Source organism: Triticum dicoccoides, chromosome 6A (genome assembly GCF_002162155.2).
Source record: "Triticum dicoccoides isolate Atlit2015 ecotype Zavitan chromosome 6A, WEW_v2.0, whole genome shotgun sequence".
NCBI classification, from domain to species: Eukaryota; Viridiplantae; Streptophyta; class Magnoliopsida; order Poales; family Poaceae; genus Triticum; species Triticum dicoccoides.
In genome coordinates this window covers 519,328,264-519,339,424 of record NC_041390.1, presented here as the reverse complement: position 1 = coordinate 519,339,424, position 11,161 = coordinate 519,328,264, and the positions used below count along the sequence as shown (strand labels likewise).

General features: G+C 44.5%; 2 protein-coding genes across 2 annotated transcripts; one reads left to right on the top strand and one right to left on the bottom strand.

Moving 5' to 3' along the window:
* The first annotated feature begins 222 nt into the window (after positions 1-222).
* On the top strand, positions 223-2,998 carry LOC119317637 (diacylglycerol O-acyltransferase 2D-like). Its single transcript, XM_037592120.1, has 9 exons — positions 223-703; positions 814-888; positions 993-1,078; positions 1,211-1,317; positions 1,436-1,591; positions 1,685-1,771; positions 1,933-2,030; positions 2,165-2,252; positions 2,552-2,998. Exons 1-9 carry the CDS (start codon positions 504-506, stop codon positions 2,651-2,653), a joined length of 999 nt encoding a protein of 332 aa, XP_037448017.1. The 5' UTR covers positions 223-503; the 3' UTR covers positions 2,654-2,998.
* A 119-nt stretch (positions 2,999-3,117) lies between these two features.
* Positions 3,118-7,003, bottom strand: LOC119317638 (RNA-binding protein 24-like). The gene is made up of 8 exons (XM_037592121.1): positions 6,612-7,003; positions 6,358-6,481; positions 5,847-5,979; positions 5,103-5,139; positions 4,772-5,012; positions 4,287-4,407; positions 4,109-4,201; positions 3,118-3,888 (listed from the first exon to the last, which is right to left on the bottom strand). The coding sequence occupies exons 1-6, from the start codon at positions 6,855-6,857 to the stop codon at positions 4,328-4,330; spliced, it is 861 nt and encodes a 286-aa protein (XP_037448018.1). The 5' UTR covers positions 6,858-7,003; the 3' UTR covers positions 3,118-3,888; positions 4,109-4,201; positions 4,287-4,327.
* Positions 7,004-11,161: the final 4,158 nt, after the last annotated feature.

The window sequence follows — 11,161 nt, the reverse complement described above, 5'->3', positions numbered from 1 at the left end:
CTATGTTATACTTTGATCTTGTTGTGTGTACATGAGTTTGGAGTTCGGATACACGGGGCACGACTGCAGGCACGACCAAATGAAGTACTGATGACACGTCTGGATGCCTTGTATACGCTCTTGATACTTCTGAAATGAATGCGCGAACCATCCCGACGAGGCAAAAGAGTCAACCACCCCGAAGGGGACGCGCGGGACGAGGCAGGGACACACCGCCCGCACGGCACCCGGCTGGAAGAAAGAAGAAGAGTCCGCGCGGATCCGCCCCGGCACGGTCCGACGCCTCGCGCCGAGGATTGGCACGGCACCGGCAAACGCAAAGCAAAGTAATCAGGCTGGCAGGAAAAAGGATCGACACACGGCCGTGGACGACTCCGCCCGCACGCCCCCGCGCCACGGACAAAACCACTACCACCGGAGAAGGGGGCAAGCGCGCGCGCGCGACGCACGCGGGAGAAGCCCCCAGTCCTCCTCCTCCCCACCGCACCGAGGCTCCCGGCGGGATGGGCGCGGGGAATGGCCTGAGCAACGGCGCCGCGGCCGGGGCCGAGGCGGCGCCCGACGGGACCACGGTGGTCAGGGCCACGGCCTACTCGCCGCTGCGCACCACGCTGGCGCTGGCGCTCTGGCTGGGGGCCATCCACTTCAACGTCCTCCTCGTCATCGCCTCCCTCTTCCTCCTCCCCCGCCGCGTCGCCGCCATGTCCGTCCACCGATCCACTCCCCCCGTCTCCCTTCTCCTTTCACTATCTGCTGCTGTTCTTGCCGGTTAATCCCTCTTCGCTCACGCTCGTGCTCGTTTCGAGGGTGCAGGGTGCTCGGCACGCAGCTCTTCTTCATGCTCCTGCCCCTCAATGACAAGAGCAGGCTGGGGCGCAAGATCGCCAGGTTCGCCTCCTTCCCCCTCCCCCCTCCTCCTCCTCCCCTTTCGATTCGTCGTCCCGTGCATTGCCATGCTGCCTGGATCTCACATTCGGTGGACGACTCCGCAGATTCATAAGCAAGTACGTCGTTGGGTACTTCCCCGTCACTCTACATGTGGAGGACTACAAGGCCTTTGACCCCAAAAGAGCTTACGGTGAGCTTCCTCTACCCTTTTTTGGGTCTACTAAAATAAAAGGGGGAAGTAAAAGTTGAGCAGGAAAGATTGGAGCCTGCCTTTTTTGTGCAGAGCCGCTCGATTTGTAATTTTACTGTTGTGTGTTTGCAGTGTTCGGTTATGAACCGCATTCTGTTCTGCCCATCGGCCTTGGGGCCCTCCTGGACCTTGTTGGATTCATGCCATTGCCAAAGACCAAGGTCCTTGCAAGCACCGCGGTGAGGAACCCTCTCATTACCTTCCTAAATGTGCACTGTCGATGTCTGATTGAATTCAGTCTTTCGGTAAGTGGTTAGTAGGTGCGCTCTTAGTTGGTGAATTTCTGGTTGGCGTTAGGTGTTCTACACTCCGTTCTTGAGGCAGATATGGACGTGGCTGGGGTTGGTTCCAGCTTCTAGAAAGAATTTCAACTCCTACCTTCGAGCTGGTTATACCTGCATCGTAGTGCCTGGAGGTGTGCAGGAGATGCTTCACATGGATCATGATTCAGAGGTCTGCGGCATTGTTCTTCTTGCATAGTCATTGATGACATGTTGTTATCAGTCAATTTATGTGGTAATGACCAACAATTCTTGCAATTTTCAGGTTGCCTTTCTGAAATCAAGAAAAGGTTTTGTTAAGATCGCTATGGAGACAGGTTCTCCTTTAGTCCCAGTTTTCTGCTTCGGACAGGTAACGCCACCTCTTTATGCCACATGATATGCAATATTGCATTATCCTTGATTTCATGCATGGGTGCATAATAAATGTTATGTTGATGGAAGTGGATGGGTTGCTGACTTGAACAGGCCACCTAACTTTGAAATGAATATATTTGTGCTATTGTCTATTAGAGCCTTGTGTACAAGTGGTGGAGGCCAGGTGGCAAGTTGATTGTGAAGATTGCTAGAGCAATTAAATTTACTCCAATTATTTTCTTCGGGAAATACGGGTAATGCTCTTGAATGCATATATCTTCTTCTTTTGGTATATTTCCACTGATCTGATTTGCGTAAATGCCAAATAATTTTGTTTCAGTATTCGTATTGGCATTCATGAGTTTACATGTGTAAATTTGTAATACAGGACTCCCATCCCTTTCGCGACACCACTTCATCTGGTTGTTGGAAGACCAATCGAGGTTCAGAAAAACCCTCAGCCTACATATGATGAGGTGAGAATCATTCTGGGCGTTTTAGCATCCGACCAAAAAAGATTGAGCAAATGTTAGATGTGATTTTGCTATTAAACAGAACTGGAAAACAGATAGTTAAGCGCCCAAGGCCAAAATCTGGTATGCATTTTTGTCATTCTGGACCAAAGCCTCAGTTGCTCGTTAGGGGCATCATTTTCTAGATCTGTTTAAAATATGATGAATGTATGATTTTATCATGTTGGTTTCTTTGCAACTCTGGAAACAAGTTTTGAAACCATGTTCTTGTTTAAGATCCTAACATGCCTTGGTGTTGACAGATAAACGAGGTACATGAACAATTTGTGGTTGCGATGCAAGAACTATTTGAGAAGTACAAGACAAAAGCTGGATATGACAAACTCGAATTGAGGGTTCTATGATGGCCGTTCCAACATCCAGACATAGGATCTTTCAAAGTTGCGTTTACAGGGTTCGGTAGCATTCAAACTGGGGTGTGTTTATGTCAAGCCTTCGCCAGGATTCAGTAGCTCTGAATGTGTAGGAAATCCCAGCAGCTGGAATGACTTGCTCACCTGGCCTTGCAGAACACATAAAAATGTAAAAATTGCATACATTTGCGTGCTCATAAAGCGCTCAAGAGATAAGACATAGGATGTACCAATTGTATATTTGTTTGCTCATAAAGCACCGAGGAGTTTCTTCACATTCATGTAAGATGTGTTGGTTCCATTCAGGCGGAGCAGAAAGGATCAAACTTGACAACATGTATACATGTCGGCAGGGCCATTAACCCCAGCAAGAGGGTACACATACCACATGGACATTGTTCACGAACTATTTTTCTTGAATTAACAGCACATCTCAATTGGACCAACAGTACATCTTTTCATGCCACCGAGTTCATGAAAATCCATGATGAGGGGCACCGCATCACTGGACTCGCAGCAGATGGATTTATTATTATTCAAGTACATCAAGACTCCGATCTTGGAACTACCAAGATCAGAGCATCATGAATGTAAATTAGAACTTCTGGGACATATTATAAAACAACAATTTGTTCTGGAACACGGATAAAAATGCACCTTGATCTGATCACCAGTTGTGTAATAACGCAGAGAAGCTCTAATGGGAAGTTGGTACAGACGCAGGACCATCTCCGGCCACCCTTTGGGCAAACTGAACATCCTGCTTACACTCGAGCGGAGCATCATAAATCCATAATGTGGCTATCAATAGGCCTAGTGCGAAACAAGAGTGATAGATCATGACACTGACTTTTGCTTGTGCAAGACTCAAACTTTGCGACACTAAAGCACACTAACTTGGTGACTCTTCAGATGGATACTCATCTCAGTGCCATCAAATCATGACTCATCCCTGATTCTTAAGAGTGCCATCATGACTAATCCCCTTGGTTTAGTCAAACTTACAGGGTGCTGGACTCCATTCCAGCATCCACCATATATCCATGACTTGTCAGATACAGAATCAATAATGCTGTATCTAGACATCGACGATCACAGTCCCCCACCAGGACAGGATTTGAACCAAGCCAGACTGATAAGAGCAGCCGTCGCTCTTGAGATACCGCCCCATCCATCGGGACAGTTCATGATCTCCAGGTACATATGTCGACCATGATAAGGACAACCTGTAGAGTTACATCCCAAAAGTTACTATCAATGAGTAAGAATCAAGTTGCAGGAGCTAAACCAGCATCAACAAAACTAAAATCTGTGTAACAGTTGTATTGATGAACAGACCAAAGTCACGCATGCATGCTCAAATGGGTCCAGTTAGGAGACCATTATCCAAGTGCACTTACGCACTAATCGATGAATGCAAGGATGATTGCTTGATACAACACATACCTTATGAATACAAGGATGATTTTTTCCAGGTAAGAACAAGTGCTGCAAATACAGCAGCACTGTTCTTTTAGTCCTGCTGCAAACTAAAGTTACCTGGCACAAACAAAAAAATCTAGTGTCAGTTACAGCCAGACAGTCAACACGCAAACAAGATAACAACAATCCAGATAAAGCAAACCTCAAGGTATAAATGGTTGGGTGCATAGTTCAGCTTGCTCTTTAGTCTGAACCACTAGCTTGTGTAAACTGAGGTGAGTGGGCTGGTACAACCAAGTGTGGATGGGAGGGAACTGGTGCTGCTACAAAAGCCAAATAAAACATACATTTTCATAAGGCAAATAGCATACCAGAAAAGATTCAGGAAGAAAAATGGAAAATTGTACTCCCTCCGTCCCAAAATTCTTGTCTTAGATTTGTCTAAATACAGATGTATCAAGTCGCGTTTTAGTATTAGATACATCCATATCTAGACAAATATAAGACAAGAATTTTGGGACGGAGGGAGTATTTATGTTAGCATAATAATTCAGAGTGGAAACATATGTTGCTTAGTGAATGCAGTTGGATCTTGAAACCATGTCTGAGTTTATTTGGAAGGCCCTTTCTTTATGATGGAAAAGAAGGCCCAACAAATAGTGGAAATGTGATCTGGAGAAAGCTTACCTACTAAAAAGGGAGCCTGAATGGTGGGACGATTTGTTGGGGATGAATTAATTAAGTTTGACCCAGTGAGATGCACAAATTGATTTCCTGGCATACTGTAACCATGCATCATCGGATAGCCGTTGCCCCCACCAGAAATGGATGGGCTCAATTGGCTAAATGGTTGGTTAGCAGTATTTGCTGCAGCTGAGACACCATAAACTGGAACATATTGCTGACCAACATATGGGTTTAATGTACCCTGCAAAGAGACATTTTTCTAGAATATGTTAATCCTTAGTATGACTTGTGTTCCACAAGAATATTGAAGTTTACATGTTCACACTTTAACCTGTGGATAGATGTATTCAGTCCCATATGTGGAGTAACTGCAAAAAAAGAAGAAAATGAACTGAATGTACTTCTTATGGATTCCAAACAGTGATATTTTGCTCCATGAACTCAAGCAGTTTTGATGATTTGATCATTTTCAAAGGAACAGGGGAAAGAGTGAGTGGGAGTGGGACGGATGATAGACGGCTAACGAGGGACAAGCAATAGCATATGCATAATTTACACAATGTGGGAAAATCAAATACATCTGGTCATACTTTTGTGCCCAAGTGATACATGATGATGGGGAATTGGGAAAAAAACTAGACAAAATATCTTGCAGAGTATGGTTGCATTCTAGATTCTAATTTGATCGTTTACATCTTTATTAAATCAAGTACTCCCTCCGTAAAGAAATACAAGAGCATTTAGATCACTAAAGTAGTGATCTAAACGCTCTTATATTTCTTTAGAGAAGAAGTACCTTGGTAGTTAAAATCAGTAAAAGAATTGCAATCTATTTAAATTTTGCAAATTGAAGGGTATAAACATGAACAAATTATATTGAAAAATGGTGAAGAATCGGCCTAAAATGAACATGAAAATCGTGAACAGACAATCTAGGAACAAGATGGAACTTCTAAATACTTCGTCTTATATGCCAGTTTGATAGCATCATTGATACATTGTCAACCCACTGAATTTTCTTAAAAGCTTTGCTTTTTTATACAAGTTGTACTGTACGTTTTGGAAATCATCTTACCTGTATTGTGGAACCGGGAATCCCTGATACTGGTAGTACCCAATCGGAAGTGGTCGCTGCTGACCATAACCCCCTACATAAATGCCCCTTGGGACGGGAACGCCAAAGTAGGAGCCAGCTGATCTTGGCCGCCCTATATACAATGCATATTTTTAGAACACATGCATATAGAAAGGACACTATTATTACCACATAAACAACCTTTTGGTAAGAAAACCCTAGCCCTTTCCTACCCGTAGTTGAATTCTTGATTTACTTTGCAACATGATGGGGGTTAATTGAATTCCAGAGTAAGTAACTAAGCACCATGAACTCATGTACTAGTCATGTTACAACTTTTGCTAGGGAAGACTCGTGGCAGAACTAATTGATTTAGATTGCACAAGACAACATCAATAAGCAACAACTATGATGCATTAACTTGCAAACAATAGTAACTACTTCGATGAAATGGCCTAAAAAATGTGGGTACAAGCTAGTCCAAATAGGTAGTATTAGAAGAGAGTAATACCGAGGGGTGTGGAAGGCTGGGCGCGACCTAGCGACGCCAGGTTACAGTTGGCCCGCCTGCCATCGATGACCGGCGACGGTTCCTCGCAGGCCTTGGTGGCCGCCTCAGCATCGCGGAAGGTCACCTGCGGAGACGACCATGAAACTCGTAAACAATCCAGCACTGCTACAGCGCTTCCAGGAAGACTAACAGGTGGAAGCAGAATTCGACAGCAGCGAAACAGTGGAGGAGGAAGAGGAGGGGCGGGCACTGACGAAGCCGTATCCTTTGGAGCGGCCGGAGTGGCGGTCGGTGATGACGACGGCCTCGAGGATGTCCCCGAAGCGCTCGTAGAAGCGGCGGAGCCTCTCGCTGGTGGTCTCCCAGGCGAGGCCCCCGACGAAGAGCTTGGTGTGGGTGGTGTCCCCGAAGGGCGAGGCGGGCAGGTGCAGCCCCGAGCTGGAGCTGGACGCCGACGCCGACCCGGACGCCGACCCCGCGTGGTGCTGGTGCAGGGCCATCCGCGAGGCGCGGGCGGATCGGCGGGATTCCTCGGCGCGGGTCGGAGGGGATCTTCGGTCGCCGCGATTCCGGTGCTGCCTCCTGGCGGCGGCGAGAGGGGATTGGGGAGAATCGGGGGGCGGAGTGGGAGAAAAAAAGTGGGGGCGACGAGGGGAAAGGGCGTAGTGATTGGGGCGGGGGCGGGGTTTTGGCGTCCGGTTGGCGCCTCCGCCTGCTCCTGCTCCGGGGACCCACAGCTCACAAAGATGAGCCAACGACTCGACTTTTTCGAATAGGAAACGCGGCTGGGACGCTGGGCTAACCGCGAAATCCAGCTGTGGTAGAGTAGTACCAATTTTTTTATGAGTATATTATTCATCCTCTAACTCTTTCATTCAAGTATAGAAATAGTCTCTCAGCTTCGAAACTACTAAAACTCAGTCTTTCAACTTTTTAAACCGGATACTTTTAGTCCCTCGTATCATTTACAGTGGTTTTAGTATGATTTGAACCTGGTTTGACTAAAACCGTCCACATGGCCTGGTTTTGACCGTCACGTCACTTAAGTGGCTGAGGGCCTCGCTGCCTCTCTCTCCCGCATTCACTCGATCCTCTTTATCTCGCAAAAACCCTAGAGCAGCGGCGACAGTCTGAAAAGTGGAGCATGGCCCGGTGGAGATTCACGCGCGTTGGTTGCTGGCTGAGCAGGGTGGTGGCTGTGCGGTGGTGGCTAGCTGGGCAAGGAGGCGGCAACAACGACTTAGACGGTGGTGGTTGTCTGTGCAAGGCGGCGCGAGCGATCAGGCGGGGGGGGTCCCACAGTGAGTCCCTCGGCTGGCATGCAGATGTCAACCTCGGCCAGTTCAAGTCGCTCACGCGGGTCTTCTTGTTCTTCACCATCGATCCCTCTCGGTCGCTTGTCCCCCATCCCATACCGTGAGGGACCGTTGGATTATGGGTTGGCGGTGGAGTGTGAGTGTGGCAACAAGGCAACTATATGGATATCATGGAGGGATGCTAATCCTGGAAGAAGGGATTTGAAATGTATGCGGGATCAGGTGCACTTAGTCGTCTGATCGTGAATGGGAGAAGGAGGATCGAGAGAACGTGAGGGAGGGAGAGCCGGCGGGTACACTCATTCGCTTAAGTGACGTGGCGGTCAAACCAGGTCACGTGGGCGTTTTTATTCAAAACCAGGTCCACGTCATATTAAAACCACTACAAGTGTTATGGGGGACCAAAAGTATCCAATTTAAATAGTTGAGGGACTGAATTTTAATGGTTTTGAAGTTGAGGGATGATTTCTATAGTTTAGACAGAGTTGAATGACGAAAATATACTTATCTTTTCTTTTCGGGTTCAATAACTTCCGAACGACCAGTATTCTATCGTCCCGTCCCGAACGTGCGCAGCACCGTTGGATTTTTTGCACAGATCGTAAAGAGACTAGGGGCTTCACGTCACGTCTTGTCCCTGTTCGGTGAAACAGGCGTCGTCCCCGAACACCCTCAACGGCACACTCCTCTTATCCCTTTCCTTTTACCCCACCACCTGTTCTCACTTTCTCCCAGTCTCATCCCCTTTCCCCTCCGCTGACCAGCGTAACATTCCCCGCGACGCGCACCCCGCCACCACTCCCCGGTGACGAGCTCCTACAAATCTACCAGCGTGCAGGACCGGGACATAGCTCGAGCTTGACCATTACGGCGGCTCACTGCACAAGCCCCTTGTGTTGGCTACATCCATGTTCAGGTAGCACCTTTGCTCAACCTTTGTTTGTTCATTTTTGTTAGTTTATCTCTTCAATTGCCATGTGATTACCCCAGGAATGCATAACCGATTTTTTTTGCGATTCTCATATCAGTGCAATATTTATAGTTCTGCCATGGAACTAAAAGAATGTTGTGTTTTTCCATGTATATTTATGATGTGTTGCCATGGCAACTAGAAGCTGATGGAACTAAAAGAATGTTATGTTTTTGCCATGTAAATTTATAGATGTGTGAGCCATGGAACTAAATGAACATTGTGTTTGCAATGTAAATTTTATGGATGTGTTGCCATGTATTCAATTTTTTTGTTAATTGTATAGGTGTGGTTGCCATGGCAACTAGAAACTTATGTTGCCATGACGACAACATTTATCATGTCTCTTTGCCTACCTATCCGAACAATGTTGCCATGGCAATTTTTACATTTTTGCTTTGACAACATAACAATTTTTTATCTTCTAACTTTGCTTTTACCCATGGCAAAACTTATGACCCTTTTGCCATGTTATTTTCTCACACGACAAAAATAGTGTATTTTCCACGTGCCCATTGTTGCTAAATTTGCCATCATATATTTTGTGTTTTAAAGAACAAACCTCCTATTTTTACCCTGTGCCCTTTTCGCATGTGTAAATGCTCTTTATGACAAAATTCATGTGATTTTTCCATGGCACTATTTTATTTTAAAACATGGCAACTTAAGATGTTCAAAAACATGGCAAAGTTATAGATGTTTAAAAACATGACAAACTTGCCATGGCAACTTAAGATGTTAAAAAACATGGCAAAGTTATATATGTTTAAAAACATGGCAAACTTGCCATGGCAATTTAAGATGTTCAAAAACATGGCGAACTTTGCCATGGCAAACTTAAGATGTGCAGAAACATGGAAATTTTCTTTTAATTAAGTTTGTTAAAAACATGGCAAACACTTTTTAAATTAAGATGTCAACTAAATACAATAAAAAACGTTGCAAACTTGCCATGGCGACTTAATTAAGGTGTTAAAAATATGGCAAACTTGCCATGACGACTAAAGACGTTCAAAAACATGGCAAAGTTATAGATGTTCAAAACCATGGCAAACTTGCCATGGCAAGTTTAGATGTTCAAAAACATTGCAAAGCTATAGATGTTCAAAAACATGGCAAACTTGCCGTGGCAACTAAAGATGTTCAAAAATATGGTAAACTTGCCATGGCAACTTAAGATGTTCGAAAACATGGCAAACTTGCCATGGCGACTAAAGACGTTCAAAAACATGGCAAAGTTATAGATGTTCAAAACATGGCAAACTTGCCATGGCAAGTTTAGATGTTCAAAAACATTGCAAAGCTATAGATGTTCAAAAACATGGCAAACTTGCCGTGGCAACTAAAGATGTTCAAAAATATGGTAAACTTGCCATGGCAACTTAAGATGTTCGAAAACATGGCAACCTAAGATGTTTAAAAACATGGCAAACTTGCCATGGCAACTAAAATCAATATTTTTTTCTATAGATGTGTTTTTTTTCATGGCAACTAAATGCATTTTTGCCTTGGTTCTGAAGAATGTTTGCCATGGCCATTGCATATTAGTTTGAGAATACGAGAAGTTTGTTCTTTCAAAAAAAATGCCATGGCAAAAAATGTTGATCCTTTGAAATTTGTTTTTTCACGGCGATTACATGTACGATATCATTACAAGTTAAGATGCTTTCTTCCTTTTTCAATATTTTCTATGTGTCTAGAGAAACATTTTTCACCATATCTTTTTTTCATATGTTGTCATGTTGGCAACTTTTGTAGTGTAAACTTCATTTTCTTTGCCATGTTGTATCCATATATATGTGAACTTCATGGCAACTTTTCGTAGTGTAAACTACGTAGTGATGGCAACTTAACATGTTTTAAATAAAATTCCATGAACATGGCAATTTTATTAAAAAAGATTGTGTCGTTTTCATATCTTATTTGAAGAACATTACCATGTTTACTTAAGATGTTTATTTGCCATGGCAAATTTCTCGTTTTCGAACATGGCAATTTTTAAGTTACACCCATGGCAAATTTATATCTTTGTTCATGGCCAATTAATCATTTTTAACCATTGCAAAGTTTTTTTTCTGGTACCATGGCGTTTTTATTGTTTGAAACATGACATTTTTACCTTTGTTAACCATGGCAAACTGATTTGTTAATGTCTTTTTGTTAATGAACATTGTTTTTTTCCTTTTTTTATGGTCACTTGAAAGTGGACAAGCAACCATGGCATTTTTACACTAACTATTTTTTTAAGGCAAGGAATTCCTTTTCTTCTTCATTTTGTACTGGTTTTTTTACCTTTCCTGTTTTTTTGGGCTTTTTATTCACGTCTGATAAGATGCCCAGCGAAATGGGCTGTTAGGCCCTTTCCTGATTTAGCCTCTAAAGCACTAGCTGTTGGGCCCATGGCCCAAGTAGGCGGAAATCCTTTTGAGAAGAACGGAACGACCCCCACCCTCGTGTCCGCCGCCGCCCCGATCGCCGTACAAGCTCAACCTGGCTGGGCTGGGAGACCGGGAGCGAC